The sequence below is a fragment of the Rhincodon typus genome, chromosome 20, assembly GCF_021869965.1.
Source record: "Rhincodon typus isolate 14 chromosome 20, sRhiTyp1.1, whole genome shotgun sequence".
NCBI classification, from domain to species: domain Eukaryota; kingdom Metazoa; phylum Chordata; class Chondrichthyes; order Orectolobiformes; family Rhincodontidae; genus Rhincodon; species Rhincodon typus.
The window spans coordinates 6,672,192-6,684,936 of NC_063351.1; the positions used below are offsets into that span (position 1 = coordinate 6,672,192).

General features: G+C 45.1%; 1 protein-coding gene across 1 annotated transcript in view; it reads left to right on the forward strand.

Moving 5' to 3' along the window:
* Positions 1-9,822: 9,822 nt before the first annotated feature.
* ank3b (ankyrin 3b) overlaps positions 9,823-12,745 on the forward strand; it is a 345,654-nt gene continuing 342,731 nt past the window's right edge. The window contains 1 exon segment of the mRNA XM_048609156.1: positions 9,823-9,933. Coding sequence (XP_048465113.1) covers positions 9,823-9,933 — 111 coding nt within the window.

Genomic DNA, 12,745 nt, shown 5'->3' on the forward strand with positions numbered 1-12,745 from the left:
CTTCCCCCTCTCTACTTCACTTTCCTCCTTTAAGACAGTCTTAATCAACCACCTCTTTTACTAAATTTGTGATCAACTGACTTAATATCTCCCAATGTGACACATGAAGTGCCTTGGGATGTTTGATTATGTTAAAGGCGCTCAAGAAATATAATTTATAGTTAACAGTTCGGGGGCTTCTTGTGAGTGTAGCTTGCTGCATGATGTGTTCTGCTATGTTTATGATGGTCTGTCAGCGAGTGATTGGAGGTGGGTTTTAGTTAGAGGCCCGATTGCCCAACTCTGTGACAGGACAAGGTGAATTTAACCCAAGATTCATCTACTTGGTGCCACTCTGAGTTCAGACAGAGGGAAATCAAGGGACCAAGATCCAAACCCCAGCTCAGGGGTAAACACAGCACCTCCGGGGCTGGGGATCTGAGGGGTGGGTATGGGTCAGTGTGTGTCATGGGGTGGGGAGGTTGGGGCAGCATAAGTGTGAGTGGGTGATGGTGGACATGTGGTGTTGGGGAACAGGTGGGTGTGGATGGGGTGGGGGTTGAGAAGGAGTGGGTGCATTGAGGATGGGTGTGTTGGGGGGCAGTGGTGGGGTAGGTGTGGGACTGTGGAGGGTAGGTGTAAGGAAGGGTAGGTGCAGGGGCAGTGGGATGTGGGAATTGGTTGTGAAGGAAGGGCAGGACTGGAGTTTGTCACCAGGGACCTAGAAGCACAGCCTCTCCTTCTGGCTCCGAACAGGAAATTTTAGTTTGGAATAAAACCTTGATGTGAGCGCTACTTCTCACTTGGCTTTGTCTGGTAAGAAAACCCCAGCAGCTCGCCTGCTTGAGGCTGAATTCCAATCGGTCACTGGAGTGTGATACTGTCACCACTGTGGTCCAGTTGCTGTTGAGATGGAGATGGTGCCTCAGTCTTTGGCTCCGCGCTAATTTCAAGTATTGAAGAATGTGACGGTAAAGCTAAAGCAGTGAGGTTTGGAGGGAATTCCGAGAGCGCTGATTGTTTCCAGCGGGACACGTGAAGGCAGTGACGGTGAGCACAGCTTATTTTAGTTGTGCCTAACGTGAGGTAAGACACGGGGACAGAGACCAGGCACTAAATCTGGAAGGCACTGAGAATGTGCACACCACTGCAAGGAGCCCCAGTGATCATTGACTGCTTTCTCTATTCTTTGGTGCCGGTTGGTCCAGCAAACGTTGGTCCATTCCTCCCAGCTCTGAAGAAGACAACAGTAAGCCACCTTCCTGACCTACTGCGCAGGGATTTGTGTGGATCCCTGTGTCTCTCTCTCTCTGTCTCTCTCTCATGTCAGTGATGTGTGTGACTGACTAGCGACAGGCATTTTCCCAGCTAAAACAGGGTGATTTCTCACAGATTGGCTCATTCCCTTGACGTGGGCGTGTCTGGCTAAGTGAGAGCAATGTACTGGCAGTGCACAGTGGGAGATTTTCAGTCAGTATTTAAAAACAAACAGAACATTCACCAGGTAATAACATCTTGCATGCAGCTTTTTTTGTTTGTGCCAAATCTGTACAATTCTGCATTACGGAATGGAATGTAGTTCCTCAGCGGTGCCCCGTTAGGGGTTCCCTCGCTGGCCTTCCTGGCATGGGGTTCTCTTCCCCAGAGTTCTTAGGAATGGGATCTTGCCTCAGACACTTGAGGTGTTGAACGTTATAGAGTAATAGGGTCATACAGCACGGAAACGAACCCTTCGGACCAACTTGCCTGCGCCAACCAGACATTCCAAACTGCCCTAGTCCCATTTGCTGACATTTGGCCCATATCCCTGTAAATTCATGTACCCATCCAGATACTTCTAAGTCTTGTGGTTGGACCTAGTTGATGAGTTTGTTTTTGACAGTTGATGAGACTGTGGTTTTGGTTTGGGTATCTGTGTTTACATTTGGCGAGGTACCAGGACCTAATGATTTGGATCCATGGTAACTAACAGAAGTAGAAGTGGAAATCTGGGAGGTGCTGGTCATTGTTTTCCAGCCTTCTTTAGACGTGGGGGCCATACTAAAGGATGGAGGAATTGCATATGTTGCACAAATGTAGAAACTGCTGGAGAAGCTCAGCAGGTCTGGCAGCATCTGTGGAGAGGAAACAGAGCTAATGTTTCAAGTTTATTGACTCTTCTTCAGAACCCATTCAGTGGACCCGAAACGTTAACTGAGTTAACGCTGTCACATGTAGGCCTGACCAGGTGAGGATGGCAGATTCCCTTCTCTATAGGACATTAGTGAATCAGATAGGTTTACTGACAATCGACAATGGATTCTTGGTCATCATTTAGACAATTAATTCCAGATTTTTATTGAATTCAAATTCCACCATCTGCCGTAGCAGAATTCGAACATGTTTGAATGGGTCCCTAGAACATTACCTTGGTCTCTTGGTTAATGGTCCAGTGATAATATCACTAGGCTATTGCCTCCCAAGGTGTAAGTTGATTCATTTTGTTAGGAAGAACATGGATAGATGTTGTGAAACAAAGGGTACAACTATAAAGGGGTTTAGGGAGTGTGCAAGAGTAGAGGGACCTGTGCGTGGGTGTGTCTGTACATAAAGTGGCTGGACACGTTGAGAGATCAGCTCATAGATGATACACTATCTGGGTTTTATTAGGAGGGTCCTGGAGTACAAAAGTAAAGAAGTTATGTCAAACCTGTATAAAACACTGGCTTGGCCAAAGTTGGAGTATGATGTCTTGCGCTGGGCATTTTAGGAAGGATGTGAATACATCAGAGAGACCAAAGAGAATTAATTCATGTGAGCAGTTTCAGGGATGAGGACCTTCAATTATGGAGCTGGACTGGAGAATCTGGAACTATTCTCCTTTGAAAACAAAGGACTGTGATCAGATTTGGTCGAGGTATACAAAATCTCAAGGACCTTAACTCCCGGCCTAGTCAGTTTCCTGAACTCTTGTGAAACCCATCCTTAATCTGGAGGAGACCCTCATACTGGCTGTAGTTGATAATTGATAATCATTCTAAGGCATAATCATTTTGAACCATTTGTGAGCTGTAAAGAGAAAGACATGCATATTTATATTGTGACTTTCATAACCTCCAGATTTCCCTTAGCTTTATAATTCAGGAATTCATAGATTCCCTGCAGTCCAGGTAGAGGCCATTCAACCAATCGAGTCTGCACCGATCCTCCGAGAAACACCAACGCTATCCCCGTAACCTCACATTGCCCATGGCTAACACACCTAGTTTATACATCCCTAGGTACGACAGGCCAAGTTAGCATGGTCAGTCCACCTAGCCTGCACATCTTTGGACTACAGGAGGAAACCGGAGCAACCGGAGGAAACCCACACAGATACGAGGGTGGAATCCAACCTGGATCCCTGGCACTGCAAGGCAGCAGTGCTAACCACTGAGCCACCGTGCCACGTTTGAATGGCCTGTCAAATCTTTGAACTGTAATCATTGTTGTGATGTGGGAAACAGAGCAAGCAATTCACACTCAGCAAGTTCCTGCAGGCAATAATGTGCTCATTGGATGATTGGATCATTGGTTTTAGTGATGTTCATTACTGAATAAACATTGGGCTTGAACCTGACAAAACTCCAGCACTCCTCTTTGAACTTGTGTCCACGGACCTTTTATGTCCATCCGAGGAGAGAAAAGGCCTCTGCTTCATGTCACGTCCAAATTTTAGCACTTTAGACAGTGAGGCATTCTGGTTGCTGAAGTGGGATTTGAACCACAGGACCCAGAGTGTGGGTGTTAACCATTGAGGTACACGTGACAACTTGTATAAAGGGATGTGTGGCAGTGCACATTGTAGATCTTTTCTCGGTTGAGTGAATGGGCACCAATTTGTAGGAATAGGGAGGTGCTGGTGATCATGGGGGTGCACAAAGGGGTAGAGTTGTCAGGGGGGAAGCCAACGTCCTGTCAAAAGGAAGGGCGGTCAAAAGATTTCAGGACCAAAGTTGTTGAAGTGGTCTGACTAAACCAAGCTTGACAGAAACGATACTGCACATGGGAAATCTGAGACAGAAAAGCCAAAATGCTGACAAGCACCCAGCAGATCAGACAGAGAAAAACAGTGAATGATCCAGGTTGATGAGCTTTCAGTCACACAGCACAGAGAAGAGAAAGACCCTTCGGCCCAACCAGTCCGTGCCAACCATAATCCCAAACTAAACTAGTCCCACCTGCCTGCTCCTGGCCCATATCCCTGCAAACATTCATGCACTTATCTAAGTGTCTTTTAAACATTGTAACCATACCTACATCTACCAGTTCTTCTGGATGTTCATTCCATATGCAAATCACCCTGTGTGTGTAAAAAAAAAATTGCCCCTCGTGACTTTTTAAAAAAAATCTTTGTCTTCTCACCTTAAAAATGTGCCCGGTAGTGTTGAAATCCCCCACCCAAGGGAAAAGACACCTGCCATTCACCTTATCTATACCCATCATGATTTTATAAATCTCTGTAAGGTGAAAAAATGGATAAAAAACTCCTAGCCTATCCAGCCCGTCCCTGTAACTTAAACTCTCCATTCCTGGCAACATCCTGGAAAAGCTCAGCAGGTCTGGCAGCATTTGTGAAGGAAAAAAACAGAGTTAATGTTTCGGGTCTGGTGACCCTTCCTTGCTCCTGATGTACAGCATTCGCAGTTCTTTCGGTTTTTATTTAACATCCTGGTAAATCTTTCCTGAACCTTCTTCAGCTTAATGATATCCTTCCAATGACAACCTCAGCATGTTATCCCAACCCCTATACTCAAAGGCCTCAGCAATGAAGGCAGGGGTACTGAACATCACCTCAACTGCCCTGTCTACATGTGATTAACTAGGAGGCGAGGTGAAGGGAAAGGCCAGTGATAGTGAGGAGAGATGGAGAAGGGCTTACGAACGCGCCAGGATTGTCTTGGAGTCTCCTGAAATGGTAAATGTTGTATCGTTTTCTTTAAACCAATTAATGAGACAAATATTGGAATTAGGCATTGAAACCTGTTTGATTGGGCAGGAAATTGTGTGATGGAGCTCCTAAGTGTTTGTCCAACCAGAGCTGGCAGTACTCTTCGGGAGTCATAAAGTGACAGAAATGATGAACAAGGTGATAATGAGATAAAGCCAAGGTTTCTTGCTGACGTCCTTACCCGCGCTCAAGGTTTGAGCTCAGCGTCTTGGGGAAATACGCCCTTTTTTTAGGCTTCGACTATGTTGTGCGTGTGGATCCAGAACAAGCTTCCAAGTTTCAGCCCATCCAGCTCTGTGGGTGGGAGCTAAGCTTGCATAGTTACCAGAGAGCGGCCTGGCAGCTGCCATGTTAGAGTTGGGGGGTCACAGTGGGAGAAGCCATCGCTGAATCGGTCTTCAAGGGAGGTGCTTACAACAACAAAAGGTGTGTTTAAGATAATAAAAGCTGGTGAGTGCACTATCAATTAGAAACAGACGTTTTCAACGGGGAGCCATTGAAGGGGCACTTGGGAAAGATGATCGATAGCTTAGCCTTAGAGGTAGCTTTTTAGAAGCTTCTGGAAAGAGGGGTGAGCAATGGGTCGAGCGTGGGGAGTCGTCTCCGCTGGGGTTTCCAGAGCTGAAGGTCATGGATCGCTTAAAGCATGGCTGCCTGGAATGGAGTAGGTAAAATCACAGATTGCAGAACCTTTTTAATAAAAAAGCACGAACAAAAGAGTTGCTCCTGGTGCTGTCTACAGCTTGGATTGATTGAGCAGGCTTGTGTAGACTTAGCTGGTTGCGATGAGGGAGAAGTCAAAACTCTCTCAGAATCACGGAATTGTAATGTTGTAGGAGGAGGCCATTCAGCCCATTGTACCTGCACCAATTCTAATACCCAGAGCCAGTCTCCTGCCTTTTCCCCATATCCCCGCTTACCATTACCAAGACCAGTCAGCAAGTGACATCAAATGTCAATATGTTTTTAATGAATAAGAGTGCTTTTCTCCATTGAGTGTAGTCGCTTACCATTACCGTCCGAAAAAACATCCAATGGCATCTTGAATACCTCGATTTGAACCTGCTTCCACCACATTGTGTACTGTCAATTGTTGGGAAAAACCCATCTGGTTCACTAATGTCCTTTAGGGAAGGAAACTGCCATCCTTACCTGGTTTTGCCTACGTGTGACTCCACACCCACAGCGATGTGGTTGACTCTTAACTGCCCTCTGGGCAATTAGGGATGGGCAATAAATACTGCCTAGCCAGCAACGCCCTCATCTTGTGAATTAATAAAATAAAATTCCCAGGCAGTGCATTCCACACCCTAACTGCTGACTGGATGAAAATGATTTTTCTCACATCACCCTTGCTTCATTTGCGCATCACACCCCCGCTTCCCTTCAATCGATGCCCTCTCCTTCTTCTTTTACAAGCAGGAACAGCTTCACCCCCTCCCCCATCCACTCTGTCCAGCCCGCTAATGGTTTCGAAAACTCCTCTCTGCCTTCTTCTCTCCAAGGGGAACAATGACAACTTCTTCAATCTATCCTCATAACTTGGGTTTCTCATCCCTGTAGCCTAGCCAGTGATGTCCTCATCCCATGAATGAATTTTTAACAAATTCATGCCAACTCGTGTAACCTAATGCCTTCTATCCATTTGCCATCAGTCCTCCTACACCCTATAACAACTTGCTGTCTATTTACAACCACCACTTGTTTCCCCCTCCATCTACCATGCTAACTAATGGAGTATCCACATGTACCTACGCACATCAATGAAAAAATATATTTCAATTTAAGTTCTGCATTACGACTACACTCAATGGAGAAAAGTACTCTTATTCATAAAAACATATTGACATTTGTTGTCACTTGCTGACTGCTCTTGATTCCTGTTGTGACTTTGATAGTTTCTTGACAGCTCTTAATAAATGGGATGGTTCCAAGGGATTTATGCTGTTTTTTTCATGCCCAACTTTCACAGTTAGAAGTCCCACATTCCCACCCCCAGAAGATCCTGACCAGTGTTCCCTCTAAGCTGTGCAGCCACTCGGAGGTTCCACCTTTACTTCTGGTGCCGGAAAAATAGAGGGGAATGTCGATCCTGACTTCCACCCCCAGGGTATCCCGGAACCATACCCACTGAGCTACCTCAGTTTTCCAAATGGATCCCCTGGCTATCCACATGGATCCCCTGGCTATCCAAATGAAATGCACTCAGAGCAGAGCCACTCTTACTTGGTCTAATCTCCACAGTCCGTGTTTCAGGCATCATGAACAACAAAGCCTAATTTGATCATTTAAATGACCAGTTACCTCCCAGGAAACACTTGTGTGAACTATGGACTGCCCCAATGATAATGCAAAATGCTGGCAAAGGCTTGGGACTTGGGATACTCGATTTCTTCTGGTATCTTTGCCATAACACCGACACTCCATCAGGGCAAAAATCAGGCTGGTACAATCTTACATGTGCTGTCTCTCGCACTCGCTTTCACTCGCGCTCTCTCATGCTCGCTGATTCTCCCTGGTACTCCCTGTCTGCTGTTCTCGCTCTCCCACAGACACAAGCTCGCACTCTCAAACACTCTCACACTCACTTATGCACAAATACACTCACTCAAACTCATACTCATGCCCTCTCACACTTGCTATGCCTTGCACACACTCAACCTCTCTGTCACTCACTCAAGCTCACATCTCTCTTACTCGCATGTTCTCTTTCACTCTCACAAATACAATTCATTCAGTATTCAGTGTAACAGCTAAAATCGCAAAGCACTCCAGCCATTGCCAGGTTAATGTATCATTGATATTGTAAGTTAATGACTGATTTAGTTTTCTGATTGCAACTCCTGGACGGTGTTCTTCATCTAATTCAACTGTAAACAGGACAAAGCTGAACTTTAGCTGCACAAACTGCTTTGGCATGGTTCCATTGCTGGCTCATGTGCCCATTTCTCTGCACAGGTCAGTGATATATCTGCAGAGATCAGTGCTGGCTGCCATGTAATGTGCCACTTGCGTAGTAAAAATGGAATAAAGAATCACCATTTCTGTCACTCTCACTGATTTGGCTTTTAATCATCATCTTCATTTCAAGGAATGAACCAGGTTTTAACCATTAATGGCCCATCAGTATGATTATTCCAAATGATGAGAAGGGGAGTGACGCAGCCTGTCTCTAGACGTGGTGATGTACAAATGGAGGCGTTTGATATTTCTGTCAAATTGCCAAAAATTAGTGACTGTGTTACTTTGCGAACATCTTTCTTTGCTTAATCCTACCTGCAGCCAACAGCGTACATCATGCTCATGTCGTTTGTGACACTGTATAATGGTCTCGTCTTAGGTTTGCTGATGCAGGCAAAATGGGGAGAAACACCCTTTCTTCCATAAAGCAAAGCCCGCACTCCGAAACCAAGCGAAGAATCCCAGGCTCCAGTAACAGCCTCTTTCAACAAAAACCTGCAAATGTAATGCAATGACCATCTTAAAGGACTCTTTTGTTGGGCAACAATAGAAGCTTTACTGTTTATCCTTTGACAGGAGCTATTAAGAGTTGATTTTTCCTTTTATAGCCCACTGTGTGTAACGCCTTGAAGTACAAATACCCACTGCTGTCCCACTCTCTCAGAGTGGAGGCAGACAGAACAGATACCCCTGCCCCCTTGCTCCTGTCTGCTGTGCTCTCTACCTTTTGTATTGCGAGGAGAGGACTCCCATTTTCTGGCCACAGGTATTACTATGTCCTGGATCTGTGCAGTCTGCTGTGTGTATTTTTCTCTCTCTCCCACCTATCATGAATATTCAAACCCTGCAGTCAGCAGCAACTTAGGACACAGGTGGCAAAAAAAATACTATCATATAATTTGTGGCTCCAAAAGAAAGGACCTTAAAGCAGATGGTGTCATTTTAGAGAAACGAGGGTGTTTTTGTTTAGTTTCTTTTTGCTCTTTGCCTTGTCAGTGTAGCTCTAGGGAACTTAGGACTGTAGCAATTGTGATGTGAGCCTGTGTGGTTACATGTTTAGATTTGCCAGGCAGGACACAGTATTGAATAGTCCCGGAGAGCAAGCTTTCCTACTCAGTTAACATGAGCAACGCGTGCGAATGACAAGATTGGTGGGACCTGTGAGATTCGGGGAGAATGTAGGTCCTTGGGTTGCCCCCCCTCACACCCCTATTCGCTCGACAATGCACTGTTTGGCCTGTCTTGGGGTGGGGGTTGGGGGGTGTGGTGGTGGTGTTGGAATGGAAATGTAAGTGTCATTTCACCCTGGCCTCTGTCTGCATCAGCAGTGTAGAAAGACCCGTTCCACTGCATCGCAGGTTTGTGCTGTATCCCAATGCACCTTTGCCTGTCTGTTTAAGTCAGCAATAAAATGATTCCGTGAGACGCGAGGAGTTAATAATATGTGGACACTTGACTGTTGCTCTGTTTTAGTGCATCGTCCGTTTGTATCTCTCCTGATGTAGCTATTACCCCTGTTAGGATCTCCCCTTGCCTCCCCCTTTCATTGAAGCCACTTAGGCACTTCCAGTTGGTAAGCAGGAGATACAGTCTATCCATGATACTGCCTTCACTATCCCAGCTGACTTCTTCACTACATAAACGCATCAGAATGGCCGCACTGTTTGAAGGCTTCCTCCTGCGAGATGTGCAGAGGTAGATAAAGGCAGTCAATGCACAATGTCTCCCAAGCCCCTACATTCGTCTGGTGATCATTGCCTTCTGTGGTTTTAATTCTCCATCGGTGACTACAAGCACAGAGAGGAAGAGAGAGAGAGACAAAAAAAACACTGAAGACTGGTTTTGTGAGATTTGCCAGGGAATTGTACCTACCCTAAGCTGTCACATTTGGCCAGGTATTACCAGTACCCAGGATGGCTCATGCTGCATCCCACATCAAGAAAAACCGGGAATTGGAAGCTGCGACCGAGGATGAAAAAGTCGTCAAAAAACACCGGAAACGTTCGCGGGATCGAAAGAGAAAGGTACCTTGACAAATTTGTCCATCAGCACATTCCATTGTTCTGATTCCAATGCACCGAGCGTGTAATTTAAAGAAAACCCATTGTCAAGTCAGTGCAGAGGGACCCTCTGCACTTCAGAATGTGGCTTGCTGCGTAAATAAATTGTAGTTGATCTCTTCCATTTGCTGGAGTTTCCAGTGCTTTGTTTGCAGAGAATTTCTCTGTGTTAAATTCCTCACTGTGGACTGCAGTGTCAGTGCGGGATGTGCTGTTTCAGGAAAGAGGGAGCCTGCATCAGGGTGGATTTTAATTTCTCTGGTACAGGAACCATTTGGTGCTGCAATATATGTTTTGCTTTTCACATATGCCTGCTCCAGATTTCTCAAAATTGGCTTCTGTTCATACTGTGGGACACCCAGAATGTGTAGGTGCCTGGGAATGCAATCGTGATGCATGTTTTGAGGATATTATGCAATTAAATTATGTCTGACACACACAAGGAGCAGTGCCTCTTAAATAAAAACAATTGAAAGAGCACACAACAATGCATACTGAATAGATGTGACCATTTAGTTTATTGCTCTCATATTAAGCAGTACAAGGCTGCTTCTATTTTGGGGAGATAATTAGCAATAGACAGATTGTGTTCTATGTGACCTTAACCCATGCACTCCCGCAGATATCTCCTGCTGTGCATTGAATTTTGGTGCTTTATCATTTGATGGTTATATTTGAATACTGTTTGTTTCTGACTATTGGAATTCTGTGATCATCCACTCCTTTACACACTCACCCCCCTCCCCAAAATAGTTTGGTGTAATGATATTATTTTAGATGGAAATTGCAATCTGATTTTTGAAAACTGGGTCCCATTTATCTAACTCGTACTGACTGGATTAGGTGTAGTCCATGTAGTGATTTAATCCAGCAGGGAGGCAACCTGGGCTGGACCTCTCCACTGCATTGCTTTGTCTCCTGTCCTTCACATGAAATAATGATGGTTTGCACATGAGCCCCAGTTCACCCACCGTGGAATGACATGGAAACACCACAAATGATATCTGCAGAGCGTGCCTTCTCCTCCCTCTCATCTGGCTTTGTTGACCTCGATAACAGTCTCACATGGAAGTAACACTCCTTTTGCCTCATGAGCAGTGAGTAGGGATGTTGCTACATCAGTGGCCATTTCAAACAGAATTCCAAATGACAGGGGCGTTTTAGATCTTAGCGTAAATTTTTGTCGAAATGTAAGTTATGCATGACCTACGATGCCCCGTGTGCGCGCCAGCATTCTGTTCCACTGTGGTGGTGGAAATGTAGGGTCAGGAATGTTGTGCAGTATCTTCAGTCCTGCTAGTTAGAGGTCATGGCTGCTCCCTGTGTTGTAAATTTTTTTTTGTTTTTGATTACCTTGCTGTAGTGTGTGGATGTAAATGAGATTGATTTGCAGTATTCATCGCTGCATTTCATGTAGTCGTGGACTTTTGGACTGCCAAAACGGAACCAGTCCTTATTTTTAGCCTTAGGAAGTGGGAATGTGTACCGTTGGCCACTGGTTGATTTGGAAGGGATTTGATGCAGAGCTGGAGGCAGGGCCTATACGCTTGTATTCTTTATGTTTGCACATGAGATGCTGTCGCTGTATGTTCTGTACAGACAACGGGGGATATTTTTTGTTGGCAAATCAGCCCGAATAAAAATGGTGCTCTAACTAGTTGATAAAGGCGCATTTCTTTAAAGGGAACTGTTGGAGTACTTACTTGTTCTTGGAGTATTTCCAGTACTCATGTAACAAAATTATAGAAGTCCTTCATTCTGGTGCGTGTCTGCCCCTATTGAACATCTCCCTGCTTTTACACAATTTTTATAAACTAGAGAAAGCAGCCCCTTTATTGTCTTGCCCAGTACGTTGCACATTCTATTGCCATAGTGTCCCCTGATCTTCCCTTGTAATCTAGCACCTATGATCTCCTGTACCTTCCCATTGCTATAGCTGCATTGCGAAGGTCCCCATGGTTGTTCATCATATATCATCCATTGCATTGACAAAGATTTGTTCCGGTCAAGAGCTAATGTGCAAGCCGCACTGAAATACAGCTGTATGACAACTGTCCTTTATTCTGCATGAGCAAATGTGTATAAAGTCAGCAGGCTCAAAGGCAAAAAATGGAAAGTTGTAAGAAAATTATCTGATGCAGGAGCCTTCAATTGCAGCGGATTACTGTCTGACTGTGATGCACCAAGACGGTGGGTTTGTATATTGGGCAGTCGGTTTACTAAATGTTTTCCCGCCTCACTTGGAGGGGTTTATGGATTGGGGTCTCCTCAATATAGACCGTCATGTATCTCCTTTCATTCTGGGATTAGAGTAGAGGATCTGGAGCAGGGCAGTGTCTCCCTCCACTCACTGGGAATATCACTGGCTTCAGGAAGAGAAATTTGAGGCAGACAAAGGTATAATTTGACACTGGTTTTGGTGTGTTCGGATTTGTACCATCAAACTTCTGTGATCTCATCAGGATTTACAAACAAGAGATGCACAAAAGATGTGGACTTTAAAGAGACAACCATGGGAATGCGACCTGTTTGGGTTTTGAAACCGGGCAAAGATGATAGGAAAGGAGAAATACTTGAAATTTTGTCAACTCTGCACTTTATTTGGCTAAATTAGTGGCAACCAGATGGAAAATGGTCAATATAAAAGTTAATTAGGGATACAGGGTAGCATTGGTGCTGAACATTCAGAACATCACCAATATCTAAGATGACAAGGTGTAGAGCTGGATGAACACAGCAGGCCAAGCAGCATCAGAGGAGCAGGAAGGCTGGCTTT